Raw genomic sequence first — 15,617 nt, 5'->3', positions numbered from 1 at the left:
CCACGTGAGTGTGTAGTGGGTCTGGGGTTACTCAGAGACTCACCAGCCGAACACGAATATGATATTAATAAATAGAGGCATTTATTTCTGGTCAGGACTCCACTTCAAGCTAGGAACTCAAGAGTTACATCTGGTCAGGGTTTATAAGGACAAATTGCTAAACAAGTCTATGTGACAACAGTCATGAGCCTAGTTACAAAAGTCATCTCATTCAAGCAGATGGTCAGGTATTCAGCATACCAAAGGTAACGTTTGCCACAGGCCTTTAATCCCAGCACTCGGGAGGCAAAGGTAGGATCGGAGGCAAAGGTAGGATCGCTGTGAGTTCAAGGCCACCCTGAGACTATGTAGTGAATTCTAGGTCAGCCTGGGCTGAAGTGAGACTCTACATAAAAAAAAAAAAAAAAAAAAAAAAGGCAACATTTGCAAGGTACCACATCCTGCATATCAAAGGTAACATTTGCAAGGCACTACATCCTGTATACCAATAGTAATATTTCTTTATAACATTCCCTTATCCATCTCAAGTGGAGGAAAGGGTGGAATTCACCTGCTCGAGAGTCTCACGCCTACCCCATACTTCACTTGGTCACACATGGAATTCCCAAAGAGCTTAACAGATAAGGTACAAGTTATGGGAGGTGTCTTTAAAATGTTACATAAGCCAGGCTGGAGATAGTTCAGCAGTTAAAGGTGCTTGCTTACAAAGGCTGAAAGCCTGAAGGCCCAAGTTTAATTCCCCAGTACCCACATAAAGCCAGATGCACAAAGTGATGCATGCATCTGGAATTCAATTGCAGTGGCTAGAGGCCCTGGCACACCCATTTTTGTCTCTCTCTTCTTGCCTGCCACTGTCTCGCTGTTCCTCTCTCAAATAAATAAATGAAGTTAAAAACAATCAAATAAAAAGTTATAAATCCATCCCTCTACGACCCATGTCCTTCACCCCAGGTGACGGGGAGCATGCCTACCGCTGGGTGGCGGCCATGGAAGCACTGGTTACAGGACACGTGCCCACCCTCTGCTCCTGATGCTCTGCTCAGGGCTTTGCTCCCTTTTCTCATTCATTCTCTTTTTATTTAGCTAGTTGGATTTTTTGTTTGTTTTTCTTTTTTGGTTTTTCAAGGTAGGGTCTCCCTCTAACCCAGACTGGCCTGGAACTTACTCTGTAGTCTCAGAGTGGTCTTGAACTCACAGCAATCCTCCTACCTCTGCCTCCCAAGTGCTGGGATTAAAGACGTGAGCCACCACACCTGGCTTGTTTTGCTTTTTCGAGGTAGGGTCTCCCTCTAACCCAGGCCTGGAACTTACTATGTAGTCTCAGGGTGACCTCGTGTGTGATCACCCCTGGCCTTTTTAAATGTGTGTGAGTTATATTATGTTATATGTATTGTTTACTTGAGAGAGAGTGAGATGGATGGAGATAGAGAGGTAGGGAGATTGCTGTGAGTTCAATGCCAGCCTGGGCTAGAGGGAGACCCTACTTTGAAAACAAAACAAAACAAAACAAAAAGCAGAGTTGCGGGCCTGACCCTGGCCTCTTGCATCTAGTTCTGCAAGAGTGGTGTCTGGGAACCAGTATTTTAGTGCCGACTTCCGGTGATCCACCAAAGTTTGCAAGTACCACGCTGTACCTGAAGGTCACTTTCAGGTGCGTCCTTATGCCACCTCTCCAGGCCAAGTCACCCTTCTCCAGGCTGGGAGGTTACTATGAGGCCCCGACTCTGTTCTGCCCGAGAACAGTGAGGAGGAGACGAAGCACAGGTCCCACTCCTTGGCATCTGCCATTCCTCCTCCTCTCCGTAGCTGCCCGTTACCCTGTCTGAACTGAGGTCCTGAACCTGAGACAGAAGGGGTGCGTTCATCCTTACCCAGGCAGCTGCATCTCAAGATTACCAAACAGATGGGTATGGTCTGCACACTTGTCATCCCGGCACTGGGGAGGCTAAGGCAGGAGGATCAAGAACTTGAGGCCATCCTGGGCTACAGAGAAAGACCTCATCTCAAACAAAACAAAGCAAAACATACACACAAAGATAGTACTGGGACTTCTATTTTTTTACATGGGTGTGTGTGTGTGCGCGTGCGTGTGGGCACACATACATGCATGTGTACCTACGTGCATGTGGGTCATTGCGCAGAGTCCCTCATTTACCCGAAGCTCACCAGTTAGGTTAGAGTGACTGGCCAGCACGCCTCTAGGATCCTCCTGTCTGCTCCCCAGCACTGGGACTATAGGCACAGGCCTTTATCCCCAGTCTTTTATTTCAGGGCTAGGGATTGAACACAGGTCCTCATCACTGACTGAGCCATCTCCCAGCCCCTTAAGCTTTCAGAGTCCAGAATAACCAGCATTCTCTGATTGTTCCTATGTGATTACTCTAAGGCTTTTTTTTAAAAAAGTTTAAATTTAAAGGCATGGTGGCACACACCTTTAATCCCAGCACTTGGGAGGCTGGGGTAGGGGAATTACCGTGAGTTCAAGGCCACCTTGAGACTACAGAGTGAATTCCAGGTCAGTCTGGGCTACAGTGAGATCCTACCTCAAAAATCCAAAAAAGAAAAAAAATAAGTTTAAATTCTGGACTGAACAGATGTCTTGACAGTTAAAGATGCTTTCTTGCAAAGCCTGTGACCTGGGTTCAATTCCCCAGTGCCCTCAGGAAAGGCCAACACAAGTGACATACATCCATGCATATGCAAGTTTAAATTAACTGATTGATTTTATTTATTTATTTTTAATTTAACTTATTTATTTGCAAACAAAGAGAGACAGAGAGAATGGGCACGTCAGGACCTCTAGCCAGTGCAAATGATCTCCAGATGCATTTATGCGCCACTCTGTGCACCTGGCTTTCTGTGGGGTTCTGGGGGATTGAATTCCAGTTGTTGGGCTGTGCAGGCCAGTGCCTTAACCACTGAGCCATCTCTCCAGCCCAAATTGTTATGGAACTTCTCTGAAAAGATCACTACAAGGCCAGTGTCAATGAAAGTAGAGTTTATCTACCCAGGGGCCAAAGAGCTTGAGATCAAAAGAAGCTCTGCCCCGGGTGCCATAGCAGTGGGCAGGGGTGGGCAGAGCAGCTGGGTTTTACCGAAGCCAGACACATGGCAATTAGCTGAGTTGGCTTGTGCAGTATATGTGATTCAAACCAAGTTTTCAAAACTTGCATATCAATCATTTCTGTAATTGGGTCACCCTAACCTCGAACTCCATTTTACTCTATTTTAGTCTAAATTGTCTTTTTCTTTTCTTTTTTTTTTTTTTTTTTTTGTTTTGTTTTTCAAGGTAGGGTCTCACTCTGGTCCAGGCTGTCCTGGAATTAACTCTGTAGTCTCAGGGTGGCCTTGAACTCATGGCAATCCTCCTACCTCTGCCTCCCAGAGTGCTGGGATTAAAGGCGTGTGCCACCATTGTCTTTTTCTTATCACCCCTCTGGGCCCTTTCTGAACAGTTCTCTCTTTGGGATTTTTCATCTGCTAACAAAGGCAAGTTCAGCTCCTCAGCAGATAACTCTTACAGTAATTTAGTGATATTTATTTATTTGACAGAGAAACAGTGAGGGAGAGAGAATGGGCATGTCAGGGCCTCCAACCACTGCAAACGAACTCCAGACGCATGCTCTCCCTTGTGCATCTGGGTCCTGGGGAATCGAACCTGGGTCCTTTGGCTTTGCAGGCAAACACCTTAACCACTAAGCCATCCCTCCAGCCCTAAAAAATTATTTTTAAAAGTTTAAATTCCCAGCTGGGAGACCCTACCTCAAAACAAAACAAAAAGTCCCTTTAAACCAGCTTCTTCGAGTTTAGGGGAGATATTTCAGGTTTGCTGTCTGTCTTGCACCGCTTTGCCTTGGACACGTTGGGGCCATTTCAGGCTGCCTTTTAATCTCTCACCATTCCGACTGCCTCTCCCCAGGTCTGGAGGCCATCCAGTGCTCACTGCCCGTGGAGAACCGAAGGGTGGCCCTGCAGGAGCTGTCGGAGGCCAGCTTCAGCGAGTGCAAGTTCAGCCTGTCGCTCACAGACCTGTTCATCATCATCTTCTCGGGCGTGGCCGTGTCCATTGCGGCCATCATCTCCAGCTTCTTCCTGGCCACCGTGGTGCAGTGCTTCCAGAGGTGCGCCCCCAACAAGGACGCGGAGGATGACGATGATGATGAGGACGACTGAGCCACCTCGCCCCTCTCCTTGCTCCCCCACACCCACCCAGTGGCCCCTCTCCAAGAGCGAGGGAGATGCCGAAGGCAGGAGCATTGCTCGGGCAGCCGGCGAAGCAGACGGAGCTTGTCTAGACGCACCTGCTGGGACCTCAGATCCCAGAGTAGAGAATCAGCAGAGCAGAGAGCCAGGAAGGACGGAGGGAACCTTCTGAGCGGAGCCCACCTCCCAGGTTGAAGCCTGTGTGTGTGAGACGATGGCCGAGTCAGGCTTCAGGGCTGACAGCTTTAAAAACCCTCCCAAGGAGATGTGAGGACTTGCAGCTTCTGACCTCAGAAATATTTGTGCCGTTCTAATTCTGGCTTGTACTGGGGATCAGGAACCCTCTCCTGCCTCCCGAGAGACAGTTCTCACAGGACAGATTCAAATTCAGATCAGTCTCTATGGGAGCAGGCAAACCCCAGCAGCCTTGGGATAGTAGACTGAGAACAGATAAACTTAAGTGCAATAGACAATGTGTGTGTCTCCCCTAAGATTCATGTTAAAACCTATCTCCAAGCCAGGCGTGGTGGCGCATGCCTTTAATCCCAGCAGTTGTGAGGCAGAGGTAGGAGGATCGCCATGAGTTCAAGGCCATCCTGAGACTACATAGTGAATTCCAGGTCAGCCTGAGCTAGAGCAAGACCCTACCTCAACCCTCCCCCACCAAAAAAAAAACAAAAAAACACGTATCTCCAGTGTGCCAGTGTGTTTTGAAGTGGGCCTTTGGGATGGATTCGGTCCAGAGGGTGGAGTCCTCCTTCCTGCATAAGATGAATATCCGTGTTACAGAGATTCTAGGAAGCTCTCTTGCTTCCTCTATCAAGTGATGAAATTCACCATCTGTGCACCAGGAAGCGGGCTCTCACTGGAAGCTAATTGTGCTGGTACCCCTATCTCCAACTTCCAGCCTCCAGAACTGTAAGAAATAAATGTTATTTATAAGCCCCCTGGTCTATGGTCTTTTGTTAATAGCAATCCAAGCAGACTGGGGGATGTCCTGTTTAGCTAAAATGGCACCAAGATAAAAAGCTAGAGGGGCCAGGCGTGGTGGCACCTTTAATCCCAGCACTCGGGAAGCAGAGGTAGGAGGATCACGTGAATTCAAGGCCACCTGAGACTACATAATGAATTCCAGGTCAGCTTGGACTAGAGTGAGATTCTACCTCGAAAAACCAATAAATAAATAAATAAATAAATAAAAATAAGCTCAAGGGGTGCTGGAAAGATGGCTTAGTGGTTAAGATGCTTGCCTGCAAAGCCAAAGGACTCAGGTTCGATTCTCCAGGACCCACATAAGCCAGATGTACAAGGTGGCACATGTACCAAGTTCATTTGCAGAGGCTGAAGGCCCTCGCACACCCATTCTCTCTCTCTCTTTCTCTCTCCCTCTTTCTCTCAAATAAATAAATAAATAAAAGCTAGAGAGATGGCTCAGTGGTTGAGGCACTTGTCTACAAAGCCTGAGGATCCAGGGCTTGATTCCTTAGTACCATATAAATCCGGATGCACAAGGCAGTTGCATCTTGAATTCATTTGCAGTGGCTAGAGGCTCTGTGGCACACCCATTCTCAATCTCTCTGTTCTTTCTGATTTTGTTGTTGTTTTTTGGTTTTCAAGGTAGGATCTCACTCTAGCTCAGGCTGACTTGGAATTCACTGTGTAGTCTCAGGGTAGCCTTGAACTCACAGTGATCCTCCTATCTCTGCCTCCTAGGTGCTGAGATTAAAGGCATGTGCCACCGTGCCCAGTGTCTCTCTCTTTCTATTGGCCTCTCTCTCTCTCTCTCTCTCTCTCTCTCTCTCTCAAAAGGTATTTATTGGCTAGGTGTGGTGGCACATGCCTTTAATCCCAGCATTCAGGAGGCATAGGAAGGAGGATCACTGTGAGTTCAAGGACAGCCTGAGACTACATAGTGCATTCTTGATCAGCCTGGGCTAAAAGGAGACCCTACCTTGAAAGAGCAAAACAAAATTAAAAAGAGACAGCTGGGAAAGTTTCTGTGGGCATCACTTGAACTCTGATTCTTGTCCTAAGCAGTAACAGCTTGCCAGGAATGGACAGTCACAGTGTCCCGTTGCGATGACCACTTTGCTCTAAGTCACTGTTCCCTCTCTAGCACGGTAAAAGTGTTTCTCCTCCTGAGCCAATTGCTTAGCTATCCTCCATGCTGATATAGTTTTGGACTTGCTATCTCCAGCAGTTTTGGGAAACTTTTCTAGAGGACAAGATTGCACTGGACCAAGAAGATGTTTAAAATAAAATAGATGCTGGTGGGGGGGGGGAGGGTCAATCAAAATTCAAGATATTCTGAATAAGACATATGAAAATCTATTCTCTTAAATAATGGCACATTCAGAAGCCATAGATTGTTACCAGAAATTTTTCAGTGCCTGGGATGGGATACCTTCCAATGAGTTGTTGGCCAGGGAGGTCCCTGTTGCCTCCAAACATTAAAGGCTATTGTCAAGGCCCCTGGTTTCCCATGAGAAAGAGATGGTAAGACCCTATTACTGAAGGCTTCACATGCCTGAGTGGCAAAGTCACTGAGAATTCAAGTTGGTGCTGAGCAGAAAATCTCCCTGCAGCCCAGCCAACTGAAAGCTGGAAAAAACTGCACTGTATGCAGCCTTATGGGAGACAGAAGTCATCCGCGGTAAAAACAGTGGACACTGGAAGCCTCAAGTTTGGCCAGACAGGCCAAATGACTGAATGAGTGTAATAGTGGTATGTCTGCTCTGGGGGAAACTAACTCCTCTCTAATTGGACTGAAGGCCCACTCTATGGGAGGGAATAAGTGCCTCGTACTGAAAACCTAATCAAAAGCCTATGGCAGAGGAGGTCATGAGCCTTAGGGATATAAAGCCTGCTCTTGGCTGGATAAATGCATATATTACTCTCACCAAATTGCCCTGAAAGCAATACACGTAATGTTCATACACATATATTAATGCTACTTTCACTTCTGGTTAGAGAAGCTTCTCTTTTCAGATGGCGATGACCACTGGGATGACCCAAAAGGCAACATAGTGCTGAGAAGAAGGGACAGAGGAGTGTCCAGCACTGAAACATCTCACACCCTCCAAGGCTCAGGGTCCACTGTGGAAGAGGTGGCGGAAAGAATGTAAGAGCCAAAGGAAGGGTACCACTCCTTACATACAACTGTACAGACAAAAGTTGGCCTCGATATCCAAGACCTTGTAGTGCCTAGCAATGCCTACCCAAGACCCTCTTAATAGGAGAAAAAAATGATGACATCAAATTAAAAGAGAGACTAATGGAGAGAGGGAGGGGATATGGCTGAGAGCAGAGATATGAAGGGGAAAGTTGGGGAAGAGGAGGAGGGGAGGGAAATACCATGGTTTTCTGACTGTAAGTACAGAAGTTGTCAATAATATATATACATGAAATAGATGCTGGGCATGGTGGCATATACTTAAAAACCCAGCACTGGGGAAGCAGGAGGAGTACCAAAAATGTGAAGCTAGCTTGGACTCTATAGCAGGCCTTATCTCAAAAAGGAAAAGCAGAAAGAAAGGGAGGGGGAAAAAAAAAAGAATGAAAGAACAAATGAACAAACCTGGGTTTGTGGGCTTGGTGGCACATGCTTTTAATCCCAGCATTGGAGAGGCAGAGGTAGGAGGATCACTGTGAGTTTGAGGACAGCCTGAGACTACATAGAGAATTCCAGGTCAGCCTGAGCTAGTGTGAAACCCTACCTCGAAAAACCAAAAAAAAAAAAAAAAAAAAAAAGGAAAGAAAGAACCCTGACATAGGACTCTGAACTTCCTTCCGTGATGGCCTCAGGATGTGAATGACATTTCTTTGGAACACAGGCTGTGACAGGCAGCCTTTGCAAGGATGTGGAATGCAGCACTTTGTTTTCAGGACAGTATGAAACAATCGCGTCTTATGCTTGAGCAGGTTAATGCCAGGTGACTTGTGCCAGTAGCAGTGAGCTGGGCAGGCAGCTGAGACCCGGACTAGAGGCTCACAGGAAGCTCCTGGGACATTTTAGGGAGCTATTCCTGTGATGTTCATGATACACATGTTCGAAGCTGGGTGTGGTGGTCGACACCTTGTAAGCTCCACACTCAGGAGATGAGGCAGGAGTTCAAGGCCAACCTGAGCTGCATAAGATACCCTGTCTCAAAAAGACCCTGATGGGGAAAATTCAGATTAAAACTACGTTGCGATTCCATCACACTCCTGTCAGATTGGCTACCATTATAAAAACAAATGACCATAAATGCTGGCGAGGAAAATGGATGGATCTGGAAAGGATTATACTAAGTGAGGTAACCCAGGCCCAGAAAGCCAAATGTTGCATGTTCTCTCTCATATGTGGATCCTAGCTACAAATGATTGGACTTTTATGTGAGTAGGAATAAAACTCAGTAGCAGAGGCCAGTAAGCTAGAAAGGAGATATAAAGGGAATAGAAAGGGAGGGAAGGGGCACTTAATAGGATGGTATTGTATATATGTAAGTAGAAGAACAAATGAATGAGGGTGAAAAGGCCTAAGTGAGTTCAGGGGAAGAGATTGAGTAAAGGAAAGGTGGAGGGAGGGCTAATCAAAATCTAAGAGGATATTAATAAGTCATTCGGAAATCTACTTTTTTGGGCAATGGAACACTCAGAAGCCATAGATTGTTACTAGAAAATTTTCAGTGTCAGGGATGGGATACCTGCCAGTGAGTTGTTAGCTAGGGAGGTCCCTGATGCCCCCAAAACATTACAAGCCATTGCCGGAGCCCTTGGTTTCCCACCAGGAATAGAGGTAAGACTATTGCTGAAGACTCCACATACTTGGGCTGCAAAGCCACTGAGAAATCCTGCTGGAGCTGAGCTAAAAACCTCCTCCATGTAGACCAGCTGACAGAAAGCTGGGAAAAGCTATACTGCATGCAATTCAATGGGAGAAAGAGAAATCACCAGTAAAGATACTCAACAGTGGACACTGCAAGGCTTAACTTCGGGCAGCCAGGCCCAATGAGCCAACGGTGCAATAGTGGCATGTCTGTTATAAGGGAAAGCAACTGCTCTCTAATTGTTTTTTTTTTTTTTGGTTTTTCGAGGTAGGGTCTCACTCTGGTCCAAGCTGACCTGGAATTAACTCTGTAGTCTCAGGGTGGCCTTGAACTCATGGCGATCCTCCTACCTCTGCCTCCCGAGTGCTGGGATTAAAGGCGTGCGCCACCACACCTGGCTTCTGCTCTCTAATTGGACTGGAGGCCTGCTCCATGGGAGAGAATACATCTCTGATACTAAAAACCTACAGCAGGGGTAGTCATGAGCCCTAGGGGTGTAACGTCTGCTGCTGTCTGGTAAATGTACATACTATGCTTATTAAACTGCCCAGTAAGCACTTCTCTTAATGTTCATACCCATATATTAATGCTATTCTCACTTTTGGTTAGAGAAGTTCTCTTTTCAGATGGCAGTGACCTTGGGATGACTCAGAAGGCACCATGGTGCTGAGAAGAAGTGACAGAGGCGTGCTCAGCACTGAAATATCTCTATCACATGTTCCAAGACTGAGGGTCCATTTTGGAAGAGGTGGTGGAAGAAATGTAAGAGCCAAAGGAAGGGCAGGACTCCTTACAACATGCTCCCTCCAGACACAAAATGGCCTGGATATCCATGACCTCACAGTGGAAAACACTACCTACACAAGACCATCATAATAGAAAGGAAAGATCATGACATCAAAATAAAAGAGAGACTGGTTGAGAGGGGGAAGGGATATGATGGAGAGTGGAGTTTCAAAGGGGAAAGTGGGGGGGAGAGGGAATTACCATGGGATATTGTCTACAATTTTGGAAATTGTTAATAAAAAGGAAAAAAAGACCCTCATGGGCATGGTGGCACATGCCTTCAACCCCAGCACTCTGGAGGCAGAGGTAGGAAGATTGTTTTCAGTTCAAGACCACCCTGAGACTACATAATGAATTTCAAGTCAGTCTGGGCTAGAGTGAGACCCTACCTCTGAAAATCAAAATAAATAAATAAGTTTTATTTATTCATTTGTAAGGAGAGAAAAAGAGAATGAGTGTACCAGGGTCCCTTGCCCCTACAAAGGAACTCCGGATGCACATACCACTTCGTGCATCTGATTTTACATGGGTACATGCAGAATTGAACCCAAGCCATGAGGCTTTCAAGCAAGCACTTTTAACTGCTGAACTAACTCTTTAAGCCCCGATTTGGAATTTTCTTTTCTTTTCTTCTTCCTTTCATTTTTCTTCATGGTAGGGTCTCGCTCTAGCTCAGGCTGACCTGGAATTCACTATGGATGGCCTCAGACTCATGGTGATCTTCCTACCTCTGCCACCGCGCCTGGCCCGGAATTTTCTATTGAGGCTCTTCAGACTGCGGTTGATGGTGGGCTGCTGCACCCAGCGTATGGATAACAGAAAATACACTGCCCAGGCCGAGTGCCAGAGCATTCACACTCTGAGTGACTGCTGGGAAACGCACCAGTGACCCTTACACTGTGATGCTTTGAGAAGAGTTTTGTCCTTTGCCATTTCCTCTTGCCCTGCTCCGTCACCTCTGCCACCCCTCCAGTTCCTTGCCCAGCCCCAGCTTATCCAAGCTCGTGTCCCCCCAAGCTCGTGTCCCTGCATCCCCTCTGCCTGGGACGTTCTCCCCCTAGAGCTTTGTTGCCGCTTGGCATCCAGGTCTTACCTCAAAGGTGACTTTTTCAGAGAGGCCGCCTTTGCCCATCCCAGGCAAGGATGTTATCCGATCACATTGCTTGGGCTGTGGGATGCTGTTATGGCTGGTGAACTCCCTTGTCTGGGCATGTCTGTGAAGGGGTGTGCAGAGGAACTTGATGTGGGGCTTTTTTTTTTTTTTTTTTCCGAGTTAGGGTCTCAGTGTAGCTAGCCCGGCTGACCTAGAATTCAGGGTGGTCCTGCAGATTGGATAGCCTCAAGTTCTAATGTGCCAATGCAGAAGAGGTTCCAGCTCTGGAAGAGAGAGAGCTAATTCACCCTCAGCCTACCTCTTCTCTTTGTCTTTCCAGGTAGGGTCTCACTCTAGCCTGGGCTGACCTGGCATTCACTCTGTAGTCCCAGGCTGGCCTCGAACTCACTGTGATCCTTCTGCCTCGCAAGTGCTGGGGTGACAGGCATGTGCCACCATGCCTGATGTGGTGTTTTTTTTTTTTTTTGTTTGTTTGTTTTGTTGAGATAAGGTCTCACTGTAGTCCAGGCTGACCTGGAATTCACTATGTAATCTCAGGGTGACCTCAAACCCAAGGTGATCCTCCTACCACTGCCTCCCAAGTGCTGGGATTAAAGGAGTGTGCCAGGCCCGGCTGGGCTATGAACTTTTGAGATTTGTGTATAATTTCCCCTTATTAGATAATATGCTTCCAGAACAAGGTTTGTGCTTGTCTTTCTTATCATACATGCATAGATCCCAGACCCGCCTTGGGCTAGGCCGGCGCCTGATAAATATTTGTGAAGTGGATGGATGCATCACAGATGGATGGGTATACTGGTGAGTGGGTGGCTGAATAGGTGGATGGGTGGTAGATGAGCAGGGAGGTGTTTAAGTAGATGGGTGGGTTGTAGATGGATAGGTAAATAGAAGGGTGGGTTGTAGATGCAAGAATTGTGGTGGGTGGGCTGGAGAGATGGCTTAGCGGTTAAGCGCTTGCCTGTGAAGCCTAAGGATCCTGGTTTGAGGCTCGATTCCCCAGGACCCACGTTAGCCAGATGCACAAGGGGGCGCACGCATCTGGAGTTCATTTGCAGTGGCTGGAGGCTCTGGCGTGCCCATTCTCTCTCTCTCTCTGTATCTGCCTCTTTCTCTCTCTGTTTGTTGCTCTCAAATAAATAAATAAAAATAAACAAAAATAAATTTAAAAAAAGAATTGTGGTGGGTGAATGGATGGATGAATAGATGGGAGATGAATGGATAGGTACGTGGGTGATGCATATTTTGCCTTTTTCAAAAGCCACCCATACTGTGCGAGTAATACAGCCAGGAAGAATGGTGCTGAGCACTTTAAAAAACATCTCCAGGGGGGAAAAAAGAATTTAAAAAATGCCCCTTGGGCTGGAGAGAAGGCTTGGTGGTTAAGGCACTTGTCTGCAAAGCCTATGGAACCAGGTTCAGTTCCCCAGGACCCTCGTAAAGCCAGATGCACAAGATGACACAGGCATCTCAAGTTTGTTTGCAGTGGCTTAAAGCTCTGGGGTGCCCGTTTTCTTCCTCTCTCTCTCTCTCTCTCTCTCTCTCTCTCTCGTCTCAAATAAATAAATAAAAATAGAATATTAAAAAAAAGAACATCTTCCTTTTCCTTGCAGAGGACACGGAGGACGCGGCGCTGAGCCTGGGGCTATCTGATGTCAGCAACCACCTGATTGTGCCTAAGCAGGTGACCACGTCTGTCATAGCTTGGGCTGCTGATTTTAGATGTGACCCAGACTTCACACCTGGCCTTTCCCCTAAGAGCTGGGAGAACAAGGTCCTTGGTTAGACCAACATGACCATCAGGCCAGCTTTACCTCCCTGGCACCGCCAGCCTTGGCGCCCGGGGGGCTGGGTACTAAATGATTTTCATTTGTGACCATCTGACCCCTAATTACTTTTGTTAATTACTTGGGCTGCCTTTCTGTGCCAAAAGGGCTTAAAACCCAGGGAAGTGATGTCCTTGGTCTGTCCTTGTCCACCACCTGCTCTTGAGGGAGGAGACTGGGCTGGTCAGGTTATTCAATTTCCTGGGGATTTGTTCTCTTGTGATTCTGAGCCAAGACAGAGCAGCCTGTCGTTTCTGATGGGTTTCCTCAAGAGATGATTCTCTGGCTAATCCCATGTCTTCTAAACTGACTGATGGCTTTATTGGGGGAATGAGTAAGGCAGGAAGGGAGGGAGGGTCACGGCTCTCAGTCATCGTCCAATGTGGAATTAACTTCTTCCTGTCCTTGTGGCCCCTTTCTTATTCCTCATGGAAGGAAAGGCAGGAAGGAGCAGCATTGCTGTGAACAGATGTTCAAGAGGGATTACAGCTGGCTGGAGGCCGTGGCAGGAGGGTTGCTGCAAGCTCAGGGTCAGCCTGCGTTCATAGTGAGAACCTGGTCAGCCAGAAGCTCCTGGTAAGACCTTGTCCAGACAGACCCTTGTGCCTCAGTGGGTATGACTGCACACAACCAGAATCTTAGCACTTGGGAGGATGAGGAAAGAGACTTGATGTTCAAGTCCAGCCTGGGCTGTGGAACAAATTCACACTCACCTTCATAGCATAGTGGCATTTTGTCTAAAAATAAATTAATTCCCAGCACTTGGGAGGAAGAGGTAGAAGGATCACCGCGAGTTCGAGGCCTGAGACTACATCGTGAATTCCAGATCAGCCTGGGCTAGAGTGAAACCCTACCTCGAAAAACCAAAAAAATTTTTAGAAAGTAAAAATAAATAAATAAAAATTAATTAAGGCCGGGTGTGATGGTACATACATTTAATCCCAGCACTTGGGAAACAGAGGTAGGAGGGTCACCATGAGTTTGAGGCCACCCTGAGAATACAGTGAATTCCAGGTCAGCCTGGGCTAGAGTGAAACCCCCTACTTCAATAAAACAAAAATAAATAAATGAATAAATTAGCCAGGTGCAGTGGCACATGCCTTTAATCCCAGCACTTGGGAAGCAGAGGTAGTGTGAATTCAAGGCCCCTTGAGACTACATAGTGTTTTAATAAATTGATTTTCAAGCACAGAGAATAAGAATGGGCATGCCAGGTCCTCTTGCCACTAGAAATGAACTCCAGACATACACCACTTTGCGCATCTGGTTTTACGTGGGTACTGGGGGATTGAACCCAGGTTGTCAGCCTTCACAAGCAAACACCTTTACTGCTGAGCTGTGTCTCCGGCCCGTCTTTCTGGATTTATTGAGTGGTTATCCTTTGCACAGCCTCTTTCCATCAGAGAGGACATAGACAAATGACCAGAACTGGCATCCATTATGACAGGGCAGTCTAGAACTGGTCAGCTTGAGGTCAGGGTCAAGAAAGATTCCTGGTTGAGCGGGGTATGGTGGTGCACGCCTTTAATCCCAGCACTCAGGAGGCAGAGGTACGAGGGTCGCCGTGAGTTTGAGGGCAGCCTGAGACTCCATAGTGAATTCCAGGTCAGCCTGAGCTAGAGTGAGACCTTACCTCGAAAAGGAAAAAAAAAAAAAAGAAAGAAAGAAAGACAAGAAAAGACCCCTGGTAGAAACTGCAGGACACTCAGCATCTGAGGACCCCACTGGCACATCTGTATGAGGTAGCCAGACTCCAGCATGGCTTCTGGCTTGTGTTTGTTACTTTTCTTGTGACTGTGACCAAATACCCGACAGGAAGCAACTTAAAGGCAGAAGGGTTCATTTTTTTTTTTTTTTTGCGGGGGGGGGGCTCGCAGTGTGAGGGGTGCGGGGTAGCGCTGCAGGGGCCGCACAGTGGCAAGTGTGTGCCGCTGGGACTCCTCGCTTCACACCTTAGCAGAACAGGAAACAGAGAGCTAACAGGACGTGGTGGGGCATGGCTTCCACTCATCAAGGCACACACTTGGTCCAGTAATGTGCGAACGTTCAGAAAGCGTTCCCTGGCCTTCCCAAAGAGCACCACCAGGGCTGGAGAAGTGGCTTAGCAGTTAAGCGCTTGCCTGTGAAGCCTAAGGACCCTGGTTCGAGGCTCGATTCCCCAGGACCCACATTAGCCAGATGCACAAGGGGGCGCACGCGTCTGGAGTCAGTTTGCAGTGGCTGGAAGCCCTGGTGCGCCCATTGTCTCCCCACACCCCTCTCGTTTCTGTCTGTGGCCTGGGAACCACGTGTGATTCAAAGGACAGCCTGTAGGGGTCGTTTCACAGCGTGAAGCTCCTTCCCGGGATCAGGGGAGCCAGGCCAGAGACAGCCCAGGCTCACAAGACACCTCAGCCACCCTTTCTCAGGGGATTTACTAAAAGGGGATTATGGGGCTGGAGAGATGGCTTAGCGGTTAAGCACTTGCCTGTGAAGCCTCAGTACCCAGGTTCGAGGCTCGATTCCCCAGGACCCACGTTAGCCACATGCACAAGGGGGCGCACGTGTCTGGAGTTCGTTTGCAGAGGCTGGAAGCCCTGGCGTGCCCATTCTCTCTCTTGCTCTCTTGCTATCTCTGCCTCTTTCTCTCTCTGTGTCACTCTAAAATAAATAAAATAACAACAAAAAATAAAAAAATAAAAGGGAATTATGACTAGGAGATCTGCTGCTATTGTAGTGTGTGTGTGTGTGTGTGTGTGTGTTGTCCACTTCTCCATAGTGTCTCAGTGCCTAGGAGCCATTCCTAGGAGTCAAGGGATGGGGATGGGGAGGAGTAGGGCCTCTTGTGTGTCCTGGAGGACCGAATCCTAACTCGGATCATTACCAGCCAGAGACCCAAGGACT

At 47.6% G+C, this 15,617-nt stretch overlaps 1 protein-coding gene across 1 annotated transcript in view; it reads left to right on the top strand.

Moving 5' to 3' along the window:
• The window catches only part of Lrrc38 (leucine rich repeat containing 38), an 11,423-nt gene extending 6,600 nt beyond the window's left edge, over positions 1 to 4,823 (top strand). Inside the window, exon 2 of the mRNA XM_004657628.3 lies at positions 3,920 to 4,823. Within this exon, the coding sequence (XP_004657685.1) occupies positions 3,920 to 4,173 (254 nt within the window). The 3' untranslated portion in view covers positions 4,174 to 4,823. The remainder of the gene's footprint in view (positions 1 to 3,919) is intronic.
• Positions 4,824 to 15,617: the final 10,794 nt, after the last annotated feature.

Source organism: Jaculus jaculus, chromosome 5 (assembly GCF_020740685.1).
Source record: "Jaculus jaculus isolate mJacJac1 chromosome 5, mJacJac1.mat.Y.cur, whole genome shotgun sequence".
NCBI lineage: Eukaryota > Metazoa > Chordata > Mammalia > Rodentia > Dipodidae > Jaculus > Jaculus jaculus.
Note: the sequence above shows the minus strand (reverse complement) of the source record. Positions and strands in the feature narration are given on the sequence as shown.